At 45.4% G+C, this 24,914-nt stretch overlaps 1 protein-coding gene and 1 long non-coding RNA gene across 2 annotated transcripts in view; both read right to left on the reverse strand.

Annotated features, from left to right (window-relative positions):
• Window positions 1-977: 977 nt before the first annotated feature.
• Window positions 978-24,914, reverse strand: part of SPSB4 (splA/ryanodine receptor domain and SOCS box containing 4) — an 88,677-nt gene continuing 64,740 nt past the window's right edge. Inside the window, exon 3 of the mRNA XM_003895026.4 lies at window positions 978-2,442. Coding sequence (XP_003895075.1) covers window positions 2,315-2,442 — 128 coding nt within the window. The 3' untranslated portion in view covers window positions 978-2,314. The remainder of the gene's footprint in view (window positions 2,443-24,914) is intronic.
• Window positions 9,266-17,609, reverse strand: LOC116273825. Its single transcript, XR_004182268.1, has 3 exons — window positions 12,729-17,609; window positions 11,890-11,918; window positions 9,266-10,120 (listed from the first exon to the last, which is right to left on the reverse strand). It is a non-coding gene; the product is annotated as an uncharacterized LOC116273825 (long non-coding RNA).

Genomic DNA, 24,914 nt, shown 5'->3' on the forward strand with positions numbered 1-24,914 from the left:
GTCCCCAGTTACTGGCTACCTGGCTCAGCCAGCACAGTGTGCACAGAAGGAAGTGACTTCCCCAAGGTCACAGCACAAAAACGATGAAGCTGGGACTGAAACCCAGGCTTCCTACACACAAAGCCACAAAGCCTTAATGCCACAGCCACAGGAAGCTGCCTCTAGCAAACAAAATGACTGAAAGTTGCCTGATGCAGAGCCCAGCCCTGAGGTCAGAGCTGGGAACATTGCCCCTGGGGGCAGGTGCAAGTTTGGTTTCTTGGTGGTCCTCAGGAAGGTTGTCTGTCCTTAAAAGTCTGGAGAGTGCCTCTTCCTCCAGGAAGCCTTCCCTTCCTACTCTACTCTCATCCACCCCGCTTCATGAGCTCCTTCTCACTTTATTATGCTGTACTACACGTCTCTGGGGATGAGACATATCAGCCTGGGTGCTGGGTCTCTGGAAATTGGCATAGTGCGTGCTGTTGGCTGGTACTGCTGAGTGAATGCTATGCCAGTCCTTACCCAGACCCTATACTGACTCTAACTCCTGAACTGCTACCAGCCCAGAGCCTGGCCTTACTTCACACTCACCTTCAGCAATTGGCACTGCTCCTTGATGACAATATACGTTCATCACAGTCACATCCAGCCCCACCTCCAGTCCACTTGGAAACTGGTGTTCCATTGGGTTTGCCCTCCCTGACCCTAAGCCCCTTTGCAGGGCCACCCCTTGGCTCTGGCAACAGGAGGCTGAGTTGTTTTTCCACCATTAAGGTCAGCTTTGCATGGACCCAGGACACAGGCACATTCTCTTGTCCAGGGCAGGCCTTTGCAAAATAGCTGCAGTTTGGGCTCAAGCAGGGACCACAAGTCAGATGAGACAAGAAATGTGTAAAGAGGGAGTCACGTGCCTGGCTTCTATGGGTCTGCGGACGGACCAGGCAGGCTGATGGAAGAAGCTCTCAGGGTCCCTCCCCAGACAACATTTAATACGCAGCTGAAGGACTGAATGACAAACTTTATTAGAAACGCTCCTCATTCATCAGTCAAATTCACATTAAGATGGGGGCAGTGGGGGGGCGGGTAGGGAGAGGCAGTGCTGTCTGGAGCTCTGATATCCCACCGCTGTGATGATTTCCAGTTAAAAATGAGTCTGGGCAGAGAGTGTCTGAAACATATAAGAGGTGGCGGCGGAGGCAGCAGCAGCATTCCTGCGAGAGGACCAGGCTCGGAGCGGGTGGAGAATGTGTCTCCCATATCCACCCTTCCAGTCACAAGGCCGCCCCCACAGACCTCAGCTGATAAATAAACAGCACATCACACACACATTTGAAACAGGAAAGAGACTCGTACAAGTCTCCTGAAGTGAAAAAATAATTTCCTCAAATAAAGCTTTGTGACAGCCATGCTGCGCCCTGAATGGACGATGCCCAGAGACCCTGACACTCCAGGAAGGCCCCCCAACCCAGGACACATCAGACTTGGGTGTCACCATGCCCCCGGTTCCCCCGTTCCCCTGTTAGCACCTTTGGACTAAGTACTGTCCTCTGCGCATTCCTCTTTTAAAATGCAAATGCTACTTAAAATAATGGTAAGGATATGCTCTTCCCCGGGGCGAACCAGTCAGACTCCTCTTCCCTGAAGAGAGGTGTCTGGGCATCCAGAGAACTGTGAGTCAGTGGCTGGGAAGCGGGGCACGTGGAAAGGGGTAGGTAAACAACGTTCAAAGAGGTAAGCCGGAGGGTGTCTCCACACTGCACTGTCCACTTGCCAGGTCTGCGGTTGGGCCTCCTGGGAACAGTCCCTCAAAGTGGCACAAAGTCCTAAAATGGCATGACAATCCTGCTGCCCTGGCAAGGGGTGTGGGCCAGGAGGGGCACAGCGTCAGGCTGCTTTCATCATTCATTATTCAGAGGCAATTTTCTCCCTGCCCTGGCTAATTTCTCCCTGGCCCTGTCTGCAACAGGGTACGCAATAGAAAGTCTCCTGCCTAAATGTTTTATTCATTCTCTTGAATAAGGAAACAGGCTCTCTGATCAATACAGTGGCTGCTGTGTCCTGGTTGGTGGCAGGATTTCCAGCAGGTGCAGACTCCAGGCTCTCTGTGGCTCCGAAGGAGGTGTCTGACTCGGGAGGGCTGCCTCGAGGGCAGTAGATACTGTTGGCAACAGACCTTTCGTTTCCAAAGTTGATACCACATCCTGGTCTTTGAAAGAACTGAGTGTCCTGGGGAGCCGGAGGAAGGGTGGATCCTTTCCCCTATGTGCCACGGGACTGTGAATGACAGGCGGGCCGGGCCCTGCGTTGTGTGTCTGTGCTGCCTGTCAGGCCCGGCTCACTGGTACTGCAGATAGTTTTTGAGAGACTGAGGCAAGGGCAGGGAGCTGATGTCCCGCAGGCGCTGGCGGCCCAGGGCCGAGCGGACGGATCTCCGGCACAGGTCCATCAGTGGCAGGGGCTCCGCTGCAACGAGAGGGAAGCAGTTAGAATGTGCCCCGCGCCGTCCTGGCACCTTCTCATCCCAGCCCCCGCTGCACGCCGCCTCCTGCCCGCTCCTCTGAGCTGACCTTCAGGGCCGATGGCTTCTCCTCTGAGAAGATTTCTCTGGTTACATAAGCTGAAAGCGTAGAGCAGTGTTCATCAGACCGTGGAATGCAACCAGTGAGACTAAAGAGTCACAAAATCAATTCAGTGGGTGGTGACCAGCAATAATTTTTTTTTAAAAAAAAGAGAAAATGGGAGCAATACCCATAGAAAGGATAAATGTTGTTTCATGAAAGCCTTGTCTCTGATGTAGGTGTTTAGTGTGTCTTAATGTGAAAAGGACTTCTTACTGCAGGCCATGATGGAAAATGTTTAAAAGCTGCTGGCCTTGGGTGGATCTGCAGAGGGGTTTCCTCTACAAACCAGTTAGATTCTGAGAGGCTGCCTGAAATGCCTGTGAACCCTGAAACTTCCCCTATAGCTTTCCTTGATGGTCAGCAGCAGGTTGCATTTTCTTCCAGCAGCTAGCTCTGGAAAAATTTGTAAGTTAAAATCCATAAATAATGGAACCCCGGGACATAGGACCAGTTAAACCAAGTTTAACTAGGTCTATTGCAGACACCTTTAGTAAGATCTTATTCTGGTCCAAACCCTATGATTAGCCCTGGGGAAACAGGGATAACTAAGCTAACACCAGTGGCAGCTCTGAAAGAGGGTGGGGGTGGAGTGGGAGGTGGAGGCTCATGATCTGAGATTTTAAATACGTGAATCATTTTAATAGAGTGTAATATATGCAATAATTCCTAAATATACAGGTACAGAAACTGGGAATTTCTTACATAGAAGAGCTGTTTGAAAGCTTCAAAGAGAAGACATATGATGGGGTTTTGAAGAGTGAATAGGAGTGTTAAAGGCACATGAGGGTGGAGAAGGTATCCTAGGCAGAGAGAACAGGCAAAGGCAAAAGAGGAATAAAACAGGACAGGCTGGAAGTTTGTGGGGAGAGGAACAGCGCTGATCAGTTAGCACCAGCTGGAAGGAAGATGATGATGGTGGTCACATGGCATCTGGTATGGTTTGTACAGGCCTGGTTTCCCCAATCCTACAGGCTGGAAGCCTGAACCTGCATCTTAATACTTTTTTTTGTAATAGAATAAATGATATTTCATAAACGTCCTATAATATACTAAGATACAATAAAACTGTTGAGTGGTGAATACTAACACAAGAACTGTGATAGGAATAGTACCACAGAGAAAGGCCCTCTACAGATCCACCCGAGGCCTGCAGCTTTCAAACATTTTTTATCACGACCTGCAGTGAGAAGTACTTTTTACATGGGAATGTAGTCAAGAGTCAAGAATATGTTTTACAGGAATTTTTATTTACCTGAGCCGCACAGTTAATAAGGGGAGCCATTAAAATGAAAGTGGGGCTTGGGGCACATGCTTTGGAAGCTGTGCACAAGAGTACATCCAGCTCTCCTTCACTTGAGGCCAGATCCCAAGGCTATCTGCAGGGAGCACTAGTGGCTTCAAACACTCACCTCTGTATCCTCTTTTTAAAACAATTATTTATTATTTTTATTGTATAATTCCACTTGTACAAAACCTCCAGAACAGTCAAATATGGAGACAGTATATTGATCCTCACAGAAAATGAGGCTGGACAGGGGAAGCCCAGCCATGCCCTATTTTCCAGGCCCAGAAGGCTGATTGCTCACCTCCAGTCACCCAATCACTATGCCTAGGCCAACATTTGACAACCCTCCCTCAGGGTGTCCCCATCTCTCCTCCAGCAACACCCTTGTACCCAGTTCTCCCACTCCCTGTCCCCTATCTGGCATCAGGAAAACTGAGCTGTTAAAATTTCAAAATCATTGGCAGACCTTAAGAGATTTTCTTATCACTTTAACACCCTAGGCACATAACGTCCAAAATGCTTAGCCTTGTCAGCAAACCCAACTCCTTGTGTGTTGCCTGCCCAATTAGGGGCTAAAGAGGACAGATGCCTTTTATCTTCATCTCTCTGCAGTCATTGAAATCAATCTAGAGTCTAAATTCCAAAGGGAGAAAGAAAAGGAGTTCAGAGTACGTTGCTAGCTCTAAATGTGAAATATAAATCATCTCTCCTCACTTCTGAGGGGAAAGTAAACTGACAATCCCAAAGTGCACAGAGAAAGTCCTTGAGTTCCTGCCCCCACTGTGGAACGTTAAGAGCTCAGAGAATGCCCAGCATTGGCTGTGCCCATTCCCTTGGCTCTTCTTTCTCACCTCCCCTGGCTTTGAGGCTTTTCTTAGAACTACCAAATGTCAAAGCTTGGAAATAATCACCTAGATAGGAAGTGAAGCACAGAATTTTCCAGTATGGGAACTATTCTTAGAACTATTTTTTGACCAAAGTTAAAACTGAAAAAGAATCACTATTCACAAAGGTGAATATCCAAATGGCCGATAAACATATGTAAAAGTGCTTAACTTCATGAATCATCAGGAAAGTAGAAATTAATACCATAATATGACTCTGCTACATACCAACAAGGAAGACTAAAATGATGATTTCCTCTTTCCTGTGATGCCTGAGACTGAAGTCTGGAGTGATGAAGACCTCTGATAGGATCTGCTTAGAAGTTGTCAAATATTTAGCCAAAATTCATACCCAGAGTTAACTGCACAGCCTGTCCTCCAATCCAAGTTTGCTCAAACAGCTGTGATGATTCCAAGATTGTCTATGCAGACTCAACTGATGAACAAATAAATGTCCCTGACACTGTTAGGAGCTATTAATTTGGTCTTTTCTAAAAATAGGCTTTTCTTCTACTTTTTATTGTCTACTTATATTTAATTTATATATTAATGTAAAAATGAGGACTCATATGTTTGTCTATTTCTAAATTTGTATTCAGTCTGTAACCCTCAGATGTAATTAACCTAATGAAAAGAAGCAGCAGGCCACTGCAAATTCTGTGAGACAGGAAAAGAACTCTGGTGCTCTCTTGAAAGCGCCACCTCCTGGCTGGAGGCCAACCAACTCAGGACATTACAGCAACTCATGACAGAACAACCTTGCTCCATGGAAGAAGAAAACAGGAGTTAATTCCACTGCCTGCCAAATCCTGGCTAACCAGTGGTTCCCAAGTCTGTCCATATTACAACCTCACTGCTAGCATAACCAGCATTAGAGAAAGCCAGTACACTAAACATATCTATAACCAAAGACTCTCACAGAGTCTACTTCACTCCCCTGCCGCCTCCACCAGAGCAGGTGCTGGATCCATGGCTGGGAGACCTGAAGACAGATCACATCACAGGACTCCTTGCAAACATTTCCCAGCACCAGCCCAGAGCCTGGTAGCCCCGCTGCATGGTTAGACCCAGAAGAGCAATAACAATCTTTGCAGTCCAGCTCTCAGGTAGCCCCATCCCTAGGGGAAGCAGGAGAGCACCACATTAAGGTGGATAAAAATCCACCAAACAAGTATCTGCTGTCTTCAAGAGACTCACCTAGCACATAAGGACTCACATAAACTCAAGGTAAAGGGGGGAAAGAGATATTCCATGCAAATGGAAACCAAAAGCAAGCAGGAGTAGCTATTCTTATATCAGACAAAACAGGCTTTAAAGCAACAACAGTTTAAAAAGACAAAGATGGGGCCGGGCGCGGTGGCTCGGGCCTGTAATCCCAGCACTTTGGGAGGCCAAGGCTGGTGGATCCCAAGGTCAGGAGATCAAGACCATCCTGGCTAACATGGTGAAACCCCGTCTCTACTAAAAATACAAAAAATTAGCCGGGTGTGGTGGTGGGCACCTGTAGTACCAGCTACTCGGGAGGCTGAGGCAGGAGAATGGCGTGAACCCAGGAGGTGGAGCTTGCAGTGAGCCGAGATCATACCACTGCTCTCCAGCCTGGGTGACAGAGTAGGACTCTGTCCCAAAAAAAAAAAAAAAAGACAAAGAGGGACATTATATCATAATAAAAGGATCAGTCCAAGAGAAAAATATCACAATCCTAAATATAAAGGCACCTGACACAGGAGCTCCCAAATTTATAAAACAATTATGACTAGACATAAGAAATGAGATAGACAACTACACAATAATAGTGGGGGACTTCAGTGCTCCACTGACAGCACTAGACAGTTCACCAAGACAGAGTCAACAAAGGAACAATGTAGTTCAACTATACCCTAGAACAAATGGACTTAACAAATATTTACAGAACATTCTACCCAACAACTGCAGAATATACATTCTTTTCTTCAGCACATGGAACATTCTCCAAGATAGACCATATGATAGGCCACAAAACAAGTCTCAATACATTTAAGAAAATCAAAATTATATCAAGTATCCTCTCAGACCACAGTGGAATAAAATTGGAAATTAACTCCAAAAGGAACCCCCAAAACTATACAAGTACATGAAAATTAAATAATCCGCTCCTGAATGATCTTTGGGTCAACAATGAGATCAAGATGGAAATGTAAAAATTCTTTGAATTGAACAATAATAGTGACACAACTTATAAAAACCTCCGGGATACAGTCAAAGCAGTGCTAAGAAGAAAGTTCATAGCATTAAATGCCTACAAAAAGCTGAAAGAACATGAACAGACAATCTAAGGTCACACCTCAAGGAACTAGAGAAACAAGAACAAACTAAAGTCAAACTCAGCAGAAGAAAATAAATAACAAAGATCAGAGCAGAACTAAATGAAATGGAAACAAAAAATACAAAAGATAAATAAAACAAAAAGCAGGTTCTTTGAAAAGATAAACAAAACTGATAAACCATTAATGAGAATACCCAAGAAGAGACAAGAGAAGATCCAAATAAGTTCAATTAGAAACAAAACAGGAGATATTACAACTGATACCACAGAATACGAAAGAGCATTCAAGGGGATTATTAACACCTTTACACACACAAACTAGAAAATTTAAAGGAGATAGATAAATTTCTTGAAATACACAACCTTCCTAGATTAAATCAGGAAGAAATAGAAATTCCAAACAGACCAGTAACAAGTAGTGAAATTGAAATGGAAATAAAAAAAACGCCACCAAAAAAAGTCAAGGACCAGATGGATTCACAGCTGAATTCTATCAGGTATTCAAAGAATTGGTACTAATCTTTCTGAAACTATTCCAAAGGATAGAGAAAGAGGGAATCCTCCTTAAATTATTGTATGAAGCCAGCATCACTAATTATCAGGGAAATGCAAATTAAAACCACAATGAAATACTCCTGCAAGAATGACCATAATTTAAGAAATAACAGATGTCAAAAAATAGCAGATGTTTGTGTGGATGTGGTGAAAAGGGAATACCTTACACTGCTGATGGTAACGTAAACCAGTACAACCATTATGGAAAACAGTACGGAGATTCCTTAAAGAACTAAAAGTAGAACTACTGCTTGATCTAGCAATCTCACTGCTAGGTATCTACCCAGAAGAAAATAAGTTACTGTATGAACTAGACACTTGCACATGCATGTTTATAGCAGCACAATTCACAATTGTAAAAATATGGAAACAGCCTAAATGCCCACCAACGAATTAGTGGATAAACAAAATGTGTGTGTGTGTGTATATATATATATATATATATATGTACGCACACACACACACCTTGGAACACTACTCAGCCATAAAAAGGAATGAAATAATGGCAGTCACAGCAACCTGGATGAAGTTGGAGACCATTATTCTAAAAGAAGTAACTCAGGAATGAAAACCAAACATCTATGTTCTTGGTTTTAAATGGGAGCTAAGGTAGGAGGATGCAAAGTCGTAAGAATGATACATTGAGGCTGGGCATGGTGGCTCACACCTGTAATCTCAGCACTTTGGGAGGCTGAGGTGGGCAGATCACGAGGTCAGGAGTTTGAGATCAGTCTGGCCAATAGGGTGAAACCCCATCTCCACTAAAAATAAAAAAATTAGCCGGGCATGGTGGTGCTCGCCTGTAGTCCCAGCTACTCGGGAAGCTGAGGCAGAAGAATCACTTGAACCTGGGCGGTGGAGGTTGCAGTGAGTCGAGATTGTGCCACTGCATTCCAGCCAGGGCGACAGAGCGAGACTCTATCTCAAAAATAAGTAAATAAATAAATAAATAAACAAATAAATATTTAAAAAATAAAAAATGATAAAATGGACTTTAGGGACTTGGGGGAAAGGGTGGGAGGGGATTGAGGGATAAAAGACTACACATTGAGTAGGGCATCAAAATTTCAGAAACTACCACTAAAGACTTTTTCCTTGAAACCAGAAATCACCTGTTCCCCAAAAACTATTGAAGTTAAGAAAGTAAAAAAAAAAGAATGACTAAAATGAGAAAGATAGTATTAAGTGCTGATGAGGATGCAGAGCAACCAGAATGCTCACAATGCTTTCAGTGGGAATGTGAACTGCACAACCACTTTGGAAAGCTAGGCACATTGACTAAAACTGCTGAATCTCCTGGGCAAACACCTAACAGAAAAGCATATGCATGTTCACCAAAATGTACATTCACAAATGCTCATAGGAGCATTATTTGTAACAGCACCAAACTGGAAACAATAATTCTACTGTCCATCAACAGTGCAATGTAAAAATAAATTGTGTAACTTCATATAGAACACTAATCAGCCACAAGAATGAAGGAACCACAATTATATGTAAAAGCGTGGAGGAATCTTTCAACATAGTTTTGAGTGAAAAAAAGTAAATTTTGTGTGACATCTTCTGTATAAAAGCAAAAGCAAGGTGATGAAGTTAGGGCAGAGGTGACCTTAAGGGAGTAGTTAGTGATGGGGAGGAGGCATGAGGGATTTCTGGCGGGGGGGGGGGGGGGGGGCTGGTATTTTCTACTGCTGGAATTGAGTTCTGGTTCTACTAGCCTGTTGTTTGTAAACATCATCAAGCAGCACCCTTAAGATTTGTGTGCTGTCTACATATATCTCATACTTCAAAAACAAGTTTACATTAAAGAAAAAATCACTGACGGAAGTACTTGGTGAGAGGCAACACAAGTGAAGCATTTGTCTGCCTGCCCTAATGGGAAAAAGTAGGGGGAAGGAGCTGGCTTGGAATCCTAGCTTCTGCTCCCACCACCCATTTATTAGAGGAGAAAAATATGGGTCTACATTTTTATCATCTGTAAAATGGGGATAGCAACACCTCCATCTATGGGCTGTTGTGATGATGGTATGACATAACAGGCCCCTTGCCTTAAAGGTGTTTTCTCTCTAAAGTGTGTCTTATTTCAGGCCATCAGCCCAAGAAGCACCCTTAAAAATAGTCATAATTTACTTATTGTGGTTCTACAGATGCCTCAGTACATCATCCTAATTGACAACAATGTTCTGCTCTTGAAGAAGATTTCCTGGAGCCAGGGATGGATGTCTGGTTTTGTGCTAAAAATATGACAAGGTAATCATTTCAAAAATTCTCTAGTGACCTGAATATTCCTTAACTTTCCATCACTAACCATTGGACTTGGACTAGATGAACCATTGGACTTCCCAGGGACTCTGTTTAGCTATCAATAAAATGGGGAAAGTTTCTGCATCCGGTTATGATGGTCTGTTTCTGTGACGGAAATGGGTGGAGATCTTGGCACAGAGATTGGTGGCTTAAGCTGCTTCCCTGGGCCCTTTGAAGTCTTCTCTGCCTGCGGTGAGAACATGCCAAGACACAAGTCACTACCCTATCCCAACCCTGTATTTATATTTGAAAAAAAATCAACATCTTAGGGTCAAGAGGTGAAATTATCTTGTGGTAATTTTAGACAATGGTCAGCCGATGGTGGAGGGTTTGAGCGACAGTCCTGAAAGCTGAACTCAAATAGACCTGGGCACTGCTTATTTTCAGGGAATGAAACGAGGAGGAGCCACATACATGTGCAAGCACACACACACTCTGTGGCAGACACTGTGTCCATCAGTTATCCACAGAATATGGTTTTGGTGTCCGAAGCCTCAGAATTGCTTTCATGCCCCTGAGACTCCCCTCATGCTGCTCCTTTTGCCTAGAACACTATTCCTTGTACTTCCTGTCAGGAGCATGCTTCATCTTTCCAGACTCAAATCAAGTGTCACCTCTTCCTCAATGACTTGGCTCCTCTGCCCTCAGGGTCTGCACCTGTTAGGTGTCAATCCACTTACTTAATCATGCAAATTGTCAAGTGTATCATTACCTGTAGTAATGATACTTCTAAAATATGGCATCCCTGTATCGACTGGCCCTGTCATGGGCAACAGAGTCCTCAGCTCCCGTCTAGGAAGCATTTGGAATTTGGAGAGTTTTCTGTTGACAAGCTTCACTGTTTCCCCAGTAAAAAGGGTTGTGACTACAGCTGGGACACAAGCAGCATCTTCAAATGAACTCTGTGCCAACAAGCGTCATCCACACAGATGGTCCCCACAGTCCAGGTGGGGCCCTCATTTTTCCCTGGGATAGGGAGCTATCAAGTTACTTCTTGTGCACAGAGGAGTGTTGCACAGGAAAATAGTCCTAAATAATGCATGGCCTTCCCTAGCAACGCTGCAAAGCAAGGATGTGAGAAACCTCCAAAGGGGACAACTCAGAACAGGGAGTGCTTGAAAAATTCCATTCAAATGTTCCAGCTGAACTGCATGGGGCTGTTCAAAGGACGAAGGCAGGGTGCTCAAGGGGGCAGCCTGGGCCCACACACTGCACCCCTCCCACCCAGCGTCTCTCTGAAATGACAGAAGATTCGCTCATGTGTGCATGCGTGTGCACAAGAGACAGGATAAGGGTGCTGGAAAACAAGAAAGGCCATCAGCAGCCAGACATTATGGTAAATTCCAGGAAGACAGGAAGCAGGTGCGACAGGATGGTGGAGAAATCAAGCAGCGAGACCAGTAGCCTTGTGTACCAGGGGTGCACAGGGCTCTCACCAAAAGAGTCCCAGAGAAATCCCAAGCTCCAAGGAGTAAATATAGGGTAATCCTCAAAGAACTGTAATCCCAACATCTGGGACAGTTGTGTTCGTCTGCCCCAGTTGCAGAGCCTGATCCAGCTCTGTTTGAGCAGGGCAGCCTTTGGGAGAGGCTCCTGGAGGTGTCAGGGTCCAATAGAGAAGCTGAATAAAGCATGGGCAAAACCTCCACAACAGAGGTGGGCAGGATTTGTGGGAAAGACACCTCCACTTCGATGAAGAACTCAAGGGTCTGGCCTTCCCGTCAGCTCCCTGACTCAGTACTGACAGGAGAGTGTGTCTGGCAAAATATTTTCACCCAGACTCCTCACTCTCCCAGGCTAAGGGGAGCTACACTGTTGCAGAGCAAACAGCAGCTTCCTTTTTGGATGTGTGCAGTGGCTCTGAAAGAAGAGCTTCTATCCCCCTAGTCTGAAAGTTACTCAAGGAGGCATTCCAGCAAAACGAAAAAGGAGCCCTAGAAACAGGATGGTACCCACCTCCGGAAAAAGAGAAGGGTGAATGTAACCTTGAAGTGAAGGAAGGTAGAATGGAACAATTTGAAGTTCTGTTGGATCCTGATGCTTAGTAGAACCTCTTTCTAGCAGCTGACTTTGCTAAAGAGCCATCCCCCGATGATGCTCTGTCCCCCTCACCTCTGACTCCAGCCCTCAGCTTCCCCACTACTCAGATCTTCCACTGCACCCTTTGGAACTGCCACTCCACATAATGAAAACTGCAACCCCAGCTTCTTCTCTGTGAGCTCCCCTCCACTGCCTTAACTGGACCAAGCATCTGTCCTGGCACCCTGCTGCCCTTCCACCTTCTCTGGGGGCTGTGTACTCACTCAGGCCTGGAGGCAGGGCACGGCCCCTCCTGGCTCCTCTGCCACATACAAAGCTCCACACCCACCTTCTGGTTGTGAGAAATCCCCCTTCCTGTGTGGTTCACACCACTTGGCTCAGTCCTCTCTCCACTCCTTGATGCTGTCATCCACTGACCGCTGGCCCCACGTTTGTCAGGGCTTTGGCCTGGCCTCCCACACCCTCTCTCCACCCATACCTGCCACCCCTTGATGATTCCTCCACAGGGATCACTTTCTCATCACTTAGGCTCCTGATTCTTGACTGCCAGATCCTCAGGGACCCTCTCCTCCACCCAGCCACTATTACCTGGGCCACCACGAACCTCAGCATCACCCCTAAACCCATTCTTGCACCCCAGTCTCTGACCAATGAATTGCCACACTCCACCTCCCTCCCCACCGACCATAACCATTATTTCCCCTCAGGGAAACCTGGAGGCCACAGGGCCGTCTCTTAAGATCTGCTCAACCCACCAGCCTTCTTTTTCTTCCCCTCCCCTCCTCATCCAGTTGAACAATTTACTATTGCCAGGAATCAAGGGTATGGGGCCAGGCAGGCCAATGGCGTAGCCAGTGAGGGGCTGTGGGACGGGCAGGGCCAGGGACTAGGAAACGCACTGGGAACAAAGAGCATCTGGAATTCTGTTTGGTTCTCAGTTCTTAGACCTCAGTTCCGCTGCAGGGCCTAAGAGAGGATTTGTCCTCCTTTCCCTGACCTGCCATGCAGCTGGGCAACTGGGAGCCCTGGGTGCCTGGCCAGTCTCAGCCACCAGCTGGCAGAGTGGCCTTGCCTTCCTTCTCCAGCTTGTGTCTCCATCAGAGTGGGAAATGGCTTGGCATGATGGCTGAGGCGCCTCTGCACTGGTTGACGTTTGGCAGAACAGAAATCACATTTAATCCTGGCAGTGAAAGGGCCTTGACTGTACCAAATCAAATTAGATTTGATAGAAAAAAAAAAATGCACATGAAAAAGGGAATGGCAAGGCAAGTGATGTCTGTGAGATAAATGTTAGAAAAGCCTTGCAGACCTGGGGATGTGGCTTCTGAGCTCTGGACAGAGGCCAGGCAGGTTTCCTCGGGGAGGTGGGGCTGCACAAGGCCCAAAGGCAGGTTCAAGCTGCTGTTCTTACCAAAGGCAGGACTGGCTGAACTGAGGCCTCACTCAGCTTTACAGGTGAGGCTCATTTTAGCCATGGGCTCACACTAGCATTGTCAAAGGAACAAGGGGTCTAGAGACCTGAACCCCTCTCTGGGGGCCTTCCTTCCACAGGCCTCTGCCTTCCTGGCCAAGAGCTCAGCAGCACTCAGCTGCCTGTCCACTGCTGGCTTGCTGCTGCACCCCAGCCCTGCTGAGCCACATGGGTGTTCACTATCGACCCCCTCCCAGCTGTGAGGAAGAATGACTGGCTCCAGGAAGGCGCTGGAGACTTGGGTCCTCCTGGGGGTTTGTGTCCAGGACCACTGTTAGGTCTTTTTGACCTCGAAGCATACACATCTTGGAGAAACCTCTGTGTTTGGGTTGGGCAGGCAGTGAAGAGGTGGAAGAAGGTCCCATCCCTTGCCCAGGCTTTGAGAGCCCGGGCTGGGACATGGGGGGCTGTATTGGAGATGAATCCTAGCTCAGCCTCCACCCTCATGCAAGGCCCACGCCAGACTCTTTCAGTAGCCTCTTACCATCGAAAGCAGAGGCAGATCCACCACTAATCTATCCATGGAAGGGGTCAGAGTGGGCTCTATTTTCACAGAGGAATTCAAGTTCTATTCTAGCCAAGGTCCTAGCAAACTCAGCTCGTGGACCCGTCTCTGATGGTGCTTGTGTGAATTAAAGGAGGTAACCTATGGAAAGGATTAAAGCATGGTCTGGCATACGCTCAGATGCCATTGATGTTTGGTTTGCTGTTGTTATTTGGTCTCCCTGGGTCTGTGGAAGAAGATCCTCTGGGGTAGATAAAATGGGCAGATGGTGTCCCTAGAGAAATGTCACCCTTGGGATGTTGGTAGCAAGCCTGGAACCCTGGTTGGAAATTGAAGGAAAGTGGGAGAAAAACAGAGGACTGGACTGGGGTCCAGGAGCCTTGATCTCTATGGATGTGGACTTGGGATCAGCTTCCATTCCAACAGGCTGCTCCATCTTCTCTCTTCAGGATTGAGTCTGAGATCTCCTGAGCCCAGGGCCTCAGGGATGAAAGGCTGGCTGGGACCTGGGCTGCTGCAGTGAATGCCACTCCTCAGGTCAAGGAAGGCAGGGAGGTGGAGGCAGAGGTGACTGGGTTCAGGAGACAGGGGTTTGAATCTCAGTTCCACCATTAACCCCTTGGGACGCTACAACGTTCCTTCCCTCTCTGAGCTTCTCTTTCCTGTCTGAGGCCACTGAACGAGATTTTCTCTAAGCATCTGGTCAGTTCTGAAATGCTGGGGCTCACTCTCTTGTGGGGAATCATAAAACCCCACAGCCTTGGGGAGCATTTGGTGGGGTGGCAAGGATGTAACCGGAACCCCTTTCTCAGGCAGGTCTTTCAAAGCTGTCTGCATGGGGCACCCATAAGCTTGACTGGCCTTCCCACAAAATCTCCACCAGCGGGAGAAAGGCCAGGATCTAATATGATTCTCCTCTGTCTCCACACCTCTTAGAAGAGAAGCCTTGGACAAAGAGAATGATATTTCTATAGTAATATTTATTTAAAACTCCCAAAGAAAACCAAGTCACAAAATCAACTTTTTTTTTTTTTTTTTTGGTGTCATTAAAGTTCAAAATAAGCCCAATATACAGGAGCTGAATTGCAACCCTTCCCTGAATATGAGCGGAGGGAAGAGGGGTCTGCAGAGACAACCCTGGGGCAGGACGCAGCTTCCTGATTCTCAGAGGAACCACATACATACCCCTGCACCCTGGGCCTGTGCCTGAAATTCCTTCACTGCTTATTTCTGCAGGCAGACTGTGGTCTCAGAATGAGACTGACCCCTGGCAGGGGGCACACGTTGACTTCAATTCATACTAATGGACATGCCTGAGAACACCTGAGTCCAGGTATTATGAGGAGGAGGCATGGGAGTCCTGGTCTCCAGCGTTCTGAACCTTCTGATTCTTCCCCTGTCATGATGTGATGAAGGCACAGAGCTGCCCTGACTCTAATATTACCGCAACATCAGCCACTTCCTGTCTGAGTGCAGATCCTGTCACCTTGTGCTGGTGAGAGCATGGGTGAAACGCAGAGAAGGAGCTAACCTCATCAGAAAATTCACTTCCGAAGAGGCAGAAAGAAAAAAATGGCTCTGTTCAACTGCTTACAACCAAAGTCATACCTGTGAAAGTTACAGGAATCCTTTCTTCATATGAAAAAAATAATATAAAGGCACATCTCCCCTTCCATTTTTGCATTCCTGGATTTTGATCAGGATGATCGATAATGGTTTTCCTGGAAGTTGAGACATTTTTCTTGTGGGGAGAAGTGAAAAATGACACTACATACCTCAATTCAACATGTACTTAACTCCTTATCCAAATTAGGGACATTGTCACACGCGATCTCTGCCCAGTCCTTGTCTGGGACCCTTGTTAGCCTGGCTATGTGGTCTGTGGACTGGTAGCACCGGTGTCACCTGGGAGCCTGTTGAAAATGCAGGATCTTGTGCTCCACCCTGACCTACGGCATCATAAACAACATTTTAACATGATCTGAGTGATTCTGATACACTGGTCCACACGCCCTGTCCGTGACCTCACAGACATGAAAATGCTCTGCAGTGAAACCAAGTTCCTTGCCCTTCCTTCTTACTGCTGTACTTCTCTAGTGGGAGCCCTGTCTTTGTAGCCGTGTTACCAGGCTGAGGCCTTCAGACACACTCATGATGTCCCTCCTCTGCTCTCCAAGCCCAACCTACCCCCAAGTGCTTTCATGTCCACCTCCTAAACATCTCAGTGCTCCATCCTTTCTATCTTCCTGACTCCATCAGGAACGCAGCCTCCCTAGGTCTCCTTGCCCTTCTCTGTCCCCATCCAACACAGCTCACACCTGCTGCTGTGAGCCCTTCTCCACACCCTCATCAGACTCTCCCAGGCAGAGGCCTGTGAATGGTTCTCATCATTATGGTGATGAAACCTGAGAGTTTTATGAGACGGTCCTAGTTTGAAATATTCTGTCCTGCTGCCAGACCTCATTGTCCTAATTTGGGGTTTGGGAAATGTGGTCTCCCTGCCCTTAAACTTCAGGAAATCCCTGACTACCCTAAATCACTGTAGAACCATTCCCTGTTGCTGGAGCTGTCCTCACCCCTATGGGCTCCCACAGGCAGGCCTGGGAGCTGTCCTCACCCCATGGGCTCCCACAGGCAGGGCTGGGTCTCATGCTAGCTGTCCAGCCCTTACCGCTCTGCTTTGGATATTGTGGGTGCTGGGTCAATAAGAATGAGAAACTTGGTGTTCAGGAGAGAGGAGGCAGCTGAAATTAGCCTGCATCTCTACAAAGGAAAATGCAGCCCAGGTCCTCTGATGCAGGTAATGAATAAAAAGTAGCTCTTTCATACTGCCCTGAGTCCACTGAAGAACCCCAGCAAGGCCCTGCAGGCAGACAGAATTAGTAACACTGCACCAGTTCCTTGGTCTGGTAGAGGATACTCCTAACTCAGCTTAAAATTGTCCCAGAAAATCTGACTGTGTTTCACTTGGAGCCTGCCCCGGGGAGCTGCACAACGGTTGGACGTGCTGGTCTCAGATGGGACATCCCTTGTCACATGGGGAGAGTGTCAGGTGGGGGTGCCTCTAAGGAATGGGTCCCCAGTTCCCTGTGGCATCTCCTTCTAAAAAGGAAGGAGGAATGTGGGGACAGCAGGACTTACCTACCAGATATCAGGCTATTTAACGCTGTAGCAATGACACTGAGTGGTACTGGTATAGGAGTAAGTAATTTAGGAAGTTGCAGAACAACTAAAATGAAACAAGGCATTATTGAGGTACACATGTATGCACAAAAAATCTATAAGGAAAAGAGCAAAGGAATAATAAGCACAAAATTCTAAGAGTGGTTGCCTGCAGCAAGGGTGCAGATTGGCAGAGATGACACGAGGGACATAAAGGTGCTTGACTATCAATGTTCTAGGCACTGGGTTGGGTGGTGGATTCTTGGGTGTGCATTACATTATAAAGGGGTAAATACATAAACAAGGAAATTAGAATTAAAGAGGGCTATGCATGGGACCAAAGATGACAGTGTATTACAACTAAGGATTATGTTTAATCCAATTCTGTATATCAGAAGTTCAGTTAAAAACAAAGAGGCCGGGCACGGTGGCTCAAGCCTGTAATCCCAGCACTTTGGGAGGCCGAGACGGGCAGATCACGAGGTCAGGAGATCGAGACCATCCTGGCTAACACAGTGAAACCCCGTCTCTACTAAAAAATACAAAAAAAATCTAGCTGGGCGAGATGGCGGCGCCTGTAGTCCCAGCTACTCGGGAGGCTGAGGCAGGAGAATAGTGTAAACCCAGGAGGTGGAACTTGCAGTGAGCTGAGATCTGGCCACTGCACTCCAGCACGGGTGACAGAGCGAGATTCTGTCTCAAAAAATAAATAAATAAATAAATAAATAATAAAAAAATAAAAACAAAGAGAGAGGATTTAGGCCCAGCTTCCAAGATGGCCAAATAGGAACAGCTTCGATCTGCATCTCCCAGCGAGATCGACGCAGAAGACAGGTGATTTCTGCATTTCCAACTGAAGTACCTGGTTCATCTCATTGGGACTGGTTGGACAGTGGGTGCAGCCCATGGAGGGTGAGCCAAAGCAGGGCAGGGCATCGCCTCACCCAGGAAGTGCAAGGGGTTGGGGGATTTCCCTTTTCTAGCCAAGGGAAGCCGTGACAGTCTGTACCTGGAGGAACGGTACACTCCTGCCCAAATACTGCACTTTTCCCACAGTCTTCGCAACAGGCAGACCAGGAAATTCCCTCCCGTGCCTGGTTTGGCGGGTCCCATGCCCACAGAGCCTTGCTCACTGCTAGCACAGCAGTCTGAGATTGACCTGCAATGCTGCAGCATGGTGAGGGGAGGGTCGTCCACTGTTGCTGAGGCTTGAGTAGGTGGTTTTGTGCTCACAGTATAAACAAAGAGGCTGGGAAGCTCAAACTGGGCAGAGCCCACTGCAGTTCAGCAAAGCTCAAACTGAGCAGAGCCCACTGCCGTTCAGCAAGGCCTACTGCCTTGCTGTAGATTCCACCTCTGCGAGCAGGGCATATCAGAACAAAAGGCAGCAGATAGCTTCAGCAGACCTAAATGTCCCTGTCTGACAGCTCTGAAGAGAGCAGTGGTTCTCCCAGCACGGTGTTCGACCTCTGAGAATGGACAGACTGCCTCCTCAAGTGGGTCCCTGACCCCCACGTAGCCTGACTGGGAGACACCTCCAAGTAGGGGCTGACAGACACCTCATACAGGCAGGTGACCCTCTGGGATGAAGCTTCCAGAGGAAGGATCAGGCAGCAATATTTGCTGTTCTGCAGCCTCTGCTGGTGATACCCAGGCAAATAGGGTCTGGAGTGAACCTCCAGCAAATTCCAACAGACCTGCAGGTGAGGGGCCCAACTGTTAGAAGGAAAACTAACAAACAGAAAGGAATAGCATCAACATCAACAAAAAGCACATCCACACCAAAACCCCATCTGTAGGGGTCACTAACATCAAAGACCAAACGTAGATAAAACCACAAAGAATGGGAGAAACCAGAGCAGAAAAGCTGAAAATTCCAAAAACCAGAGTGCCTCTTCTCCTCCAAAGGATTGCAGCTCCTCACCAGCAAAGGAACAAAACTGGACGGAGAATGAGTTTAACAAGTTGACAGAAGTAGGCTTCAGAAGGTCGGTAATAACAAACTTCTCCGAGCTAAAGCAGAATGTTCTAACCCATTGCAAGGAAGCTAAAAACCTTGAAGAAAGGTTAGAAGAATGGATAACTAGAATAAACAGTGTAGAGAAGACCTTAAATGACCTGATGGAGCTGAAAATCACAGCACAAGAACTTCGCGATGCATGCACAAGCTTCAATAACTGATTCAATCAAGTGGAAGAAAGGATATCAGTGATTGATGATCAAATTAATGAAATAAAGTGAGAAGACAAGATTAGAGCAAAAAGAGTCAAAAGAAACAAACAAAGCCTCCAAGAAATATGGAACTATGTGAAAAGACTACATCTACGTTTGATTGGTGTTCCTGAAAGTGACGGGGAGAATGGATCCAAGTTAGAAAATACTCTTCAGGATATTATCCAGGAGAACTTCCCCAACCTAGCAAGGCAGGCCAACATTCAATTTCAGGAAATACAGAGAACACCACAAAGATACTCCTCGAGAAGAGCAACCCCAAGACACATAATTGTCAGATTCTCCAAGGTTGAAGTGAAGGAAAAAATGTTAAGGGCAGCCAGAGAGAAAGGTCAGGTTACTCACAAAGGGTAGCCCATCAAACTAACAGTGAATTTCTCGGCTGAAACCCTACAAGCCAGAAGAGAGCGAGGGCCAATATTCATCATTCTTAAAGAAAAGAATTTCCAACCCAGAATTTCATATCCAGCCAAACTAAGCTTCATAAGTGAAGGAGAAATAAAATCCTTTACAGACAAGCAAATGCTGAGAGATTTTGTCCCCATCAGGCCTGCCTTACAAGAGCTCCTGAAGGAAGCACTAAATATGGAAAGGAACAACTGGTACTAGCCACCACAAAAACATGCCAAATTGTAAAGACCATTGATGCTATGAAGAAACTGCATCAATTAACGGGCATAAAAACCAGCTAACATCATAATGACAGGATCAAATTCACACATAACAATATTAACATTAAATGTAAATGGGCTAAATGCCCCAATTAAAAGAAACAGACTGGCAAATTGGATACAGTCAAGACCCATGGGCATGCTGTATTCCAGAGACCCATCTCACATGCAAAGACACACACAGGCTCAAAATAAAGGGATGGAGAAAGACCTACCAAGCAAATGGAAAGCAAAAAATAAAAAAACAAAATTTAAAAAGCAGGGGTTGCAATCCTAGTCTCTGATAAAACAGACTTTAAACCAACAAAGATAAAAAGAGACAAAGAAGGCCATTACATAATGGTAAATGGATCAATTCAACAGGAAGAGCTAACTATCCTAAATATATAAGCACCCAATATAGGAGCACACAGATTCATAAAGGAAGTCTTTAGAGACCTACAAAGAGACTTAGACTCTCACACAATAATAATGGGAGACTTTAACACCCCATTGTCAACATTAGACAGATCAACAAGACAGAAGTTAACAAGGATATCCAGGAATTGAACTCAGCTCTGGACCAAGTGGACCTAATAGACATCTACAGAGCTCTCCACCCCAAATCAACAGAATATACATTCTTCTCAGCACCACATCGCACTTATTCTAAAATTGACCACATAATTGGAAGTAAAGCACTCCTCAGCAAATGCAAAAGAACAGAAATCACAACAATCTGTCTCTAAGATCACAGTGCAATCAAACTAGAACTCAGGATTAAGAAACTCACTCAAGGCCAGTGGGGCGTGGTGGCTCATGCCTGTAATTGCAGCACTTTGGGAGGCCGAGGTGGGCAGATCACGAGGTCAAGAGATCGAGACCATTCTGGCTAACACAGTGAAACCCCGTCTTTACTAAAAAAAATACAAAAAGATTAGCCAGGTGTGGTGGCAGGCGCCTGTAGTCCCAGCTACTCAGGAGGCTGACGCAGGAGAATGGCATGAACCCGGGAGGCGGAGCTTACAGTGAGCCGGGAGGCGGAGCTTGCAGTGAGCCGAGATCACACCACTGCACTCCAGCCTGGGCGACAGAGCGAGACTCCATAACAACAACAACAACAACAACAACAACAAAAAGAAACTCACTCAAAACCATACAATTACATGGAAACTGAACAAACTGCTCCTGAATGACTACTGGGTAAATAATGAAATGAAGGCAGAAATAAATAAGTTCTTTGAAACCAATGAGAACAAAGACACAATGTACCAGAATCTCTGGGACACATTTAAAGCAGTGTGTAGAGGGAAATTATAGCACTAAATGCCCACAAGAGGAAGCAGGAATGATCTAAAATCGACACCCTAAAATCACAATGAAAAGAACTAGAGAGGCAAGGGCAAACAAATTCAAAAGCTAGCAGAAGTCAAGAAATAACTGAGATCACAGCAGAACTGAAGGAGATACAGACACAAAAAACACTTCAATAAAAATTAATGAATTCAGGAGCTGGTTTTTTGAAAAAAATCAACAAAATGCATAGACTGCTAGCAAGACTAATAAAGAAGAAATGAGAGAAGAATCAAATAGATGCAATAAAAAATGATAAAGGGGATATCACCACTGATCCCACAGAAATAGAAACCATCATCAGAGAATACTATAAACACCTCTACACAAATAAACTAGAAAATCTAGAAGAAATGGATAAATTCCTGGACACATATACCCTCCCAGGACTAAACCAGGAAGAAGTTGAATCTCTGAATAGACCAATAACAGGTTCTGAAATTGAGGCCATAATTAATAGCCTACTAACCAAAAAAAGTCCAGGACCAGACAGATTCACAGCCGAATTCTACCACAGGTACAAAGTGGAGCTGGTACCATTCCTTCTGAAACTATTCCAATCAATAGAAAAAGAAGGAATCCTCCCTAACTCATTTTATGAGGCCAGCATCATCCCGATACCGAAGCCTGGCAGAGACGCAACAAAAAGAGAATTTTAGGCCAATATCCCTGATGAACATTGATACAAAAATCCTCAATAGAATACTGGCAAACTGAATCCAGCAGCACATCAAAAAGTTTATCCAACATGATCAAGTTGACTTCATCCCTGGGATGCAAGGCTGGTTCAACATATGCAAATCAATAAACGTAATCCATCATATAGACAGAACCAATGACAAAAACCACATGATTATCTCAATAGACGCAGAAAAGGCCATTGACAGAATTCAACAGCTCTTCATGCTGAAAACTCTCAATAAACTAGGCACTGATGGAACATATCTCAAAATAATAAGAGCTATTTATGACAAGCCCACAGTCATATCATACTGAATGGGCAAAAACTGGAAGCATTTCCTTTGAAAACTGGCACAAGACAAGGATGCCCTCTCTCACCACTGCTATTCAAAATAGTGTTGGAAGTTCTGGCAAGGGCAATCAGGCAAGAGAAAGAAATAAAGTGTATTCAATAAGGAAAAGAGGAAATTAAATTGTCTCTGTCTGCAGAGGACATGACTGTACATTTAGAAAACCCCATCATCTCAGCCCCAAATCTCCTGAAGTTGATAAGCAACTTCAGCAAAGTCTCAGGATACAAAATCAATGTGCAAAAATCAAAGTATTCCTATACACCAATAACAGACAAACTGAGCCAAATCATGAGTGAAATCCCATTCACAATTACTACAAAGAGAATAAAATACCTAGGAATACAACTTACAAGGGATGTGAAGGACCTCTTCAAGGAGAACTACAAACCACGGCTCAACGAAATAAAGGAGGACATAAACAAATGGAAGAACATTCCATGCTCATGGATGGGAAGAATCAATATCGTGAAAATGGCCATACTGCCCAAGGTAATTTATAGATTCAATGCCATCCCCATCAAACTACCAATGACTTTCTTCACAGAATTGGAAAAAAACTACTTTAAAGTGCATATGGAACCAAAAAAGAGCCCACATAGCCAAGACAATCCCAAGCAAAAAGAACAAAGCTGAAGGCATCAGGCTACCTGATTTCAAACTATACTACAAGGCTAGAGTAACCAAAACAGCATGGTACTGGTACCAAAACAGATATATAGACCAATGGAACAGAACAGAGGCCTCAGAAATAACACTATACATCTGCAACCATCTGATCTTTGACAAACCTGACAAAAACAAGAAACGGGGAAAGGAGTCCCTATTTAATAAGTGGTGCTGGGAAAACTGGCTAGCCATATGTAGAAAGCTGAAACTGGATCCCTTCCTTACACTTTATACAAAAATTAACTCAAGATGGATTAAAGACTTAAATGTAAGACCTAAAACCATAAAAACCCTAGAGGAAAATCTAGGCAGTACCATTCAGGACATAGGCATGAGCAAAGACTTCATGACTAAAACACCAAAAGCAATGGCAACAAAAGCCAAAATAGACAAATCGGATCTAATTCAACTAAAGAGCTTCTGCACAGCAAAAGAAACTATCATCAGAGTGAAAAGGCAACTTGCAGAATGGGAGAAAATGTTCGCAATCTACTCATCTGACAAAGGGCTAATACCCAGAATCTACAAATAACTTAAACAAATTTACAAGAAAAAAACAAACAACCCCGTCAAAAAGTGGGCAAAGGATATGAATAGACATTTCTCAAAAGAAGACATTAATGCAGCCAACAGACATATGAAAAAATGCTCGTCATCACTGGTCATCAGAGAAATGCAAATCAAAACCACAATGAGATACCATCTCACGCCAGTTAGAATGGTGATCACTAAAAAGTCAGGAAAGAACAGATGCTGGAGAGGATGTAGAGAAATAGGAACACTTTTATACTGTTGGTGGGAGTGTAAATTAGTTCAACCACTGTGGAAGACAGTGTGGAGATTCTTCAAGGATCTAGAACTAGAAATACCATTTGACCCAGCAATCCCATTACTGGGTATATACCCAAAGGATTATAAATCATGCTACAATAAAGACACGTGCACATGTATGTTTATTGCAGCACTATCCACAATAGCCAAGACTTGGAACCAATCCAAATGTCCATCAATGATAGACTGGATTAAGAAAATGTGGCACATATACACCATGGAATACTATGCAGCCATAAAAAAGGATGAGTTAATGTCCTTTACAGGGACTTGGTTGAATTGGAAACCATCATTCTCAGCAAACTATCACAAGGACAGAAAACCAAACACCATACGTTCTTACTCATAAGTGGGAGTTGAACAGTGAGAACACATGGACACAAGGCGGGGAACATCACACACTGGGGCCTGTTGGGGGGGGGGGGGGCTATAGGAGGGATAGTATTAGGAGAAATACCTAATGTAGATGACAAGTTGATGGGTGCAGCAAACCAACGTGGCACAAGTATACCTATGTAACAAACCTGCACATTGTACACATGTGCCCTAGAACTTAAATAAAAATAAAAATAAACAGAGAGAGAGAACAGAAGTGAATGAGAAAGTTATGAGGTGGCCCCAACGAAACTCAAAGAGCTTGGCCAGAAGATGAATTATAAATTCTAGCTAAGGAGTAATAATGGAGTCACTCTTGCCTGCTTAGAACTTAGCGTGGCTGGACAAAGGCAGAGCTGGAAGGAAACAGCAGCCCCAGGCCTGGACTTAGAAGACCTAGAGTCAAGTTCTGGCTTTACAGGGCAGGCCGCTTCTTCTGTAAAATGGGAACATCACCTGCATCATGGGGAGTGCTGGGAGGATTAGAAGAGGGACAGAGTCCAGGTACCCAGCATAGGCCCTGTCTTTTGTGGGCAATGAATCAATGACAGCTATTATTAATATTTCAGAGAAGTTAGTGTTCTTTGGGACAAGGTGAAAAATAGACAGCTGGTGTAGGGAGCTGAGGACTGGACACCTAGGTAGGATGCCTCTACATCAAT

This window comes from Papio anubis, chromosome 2, assembly GCF_008728515.1.
Source record: "Papio anubis isolate 15944 chromosome 2, Panubis1.0, whole genome shotgun sequence".
Classification (NCBI taxonomy): Eukaryota; Metazoa; Chordata; class Mammalia; order Primates; family Cercopithecidae; genus Papio; species Papio anubis.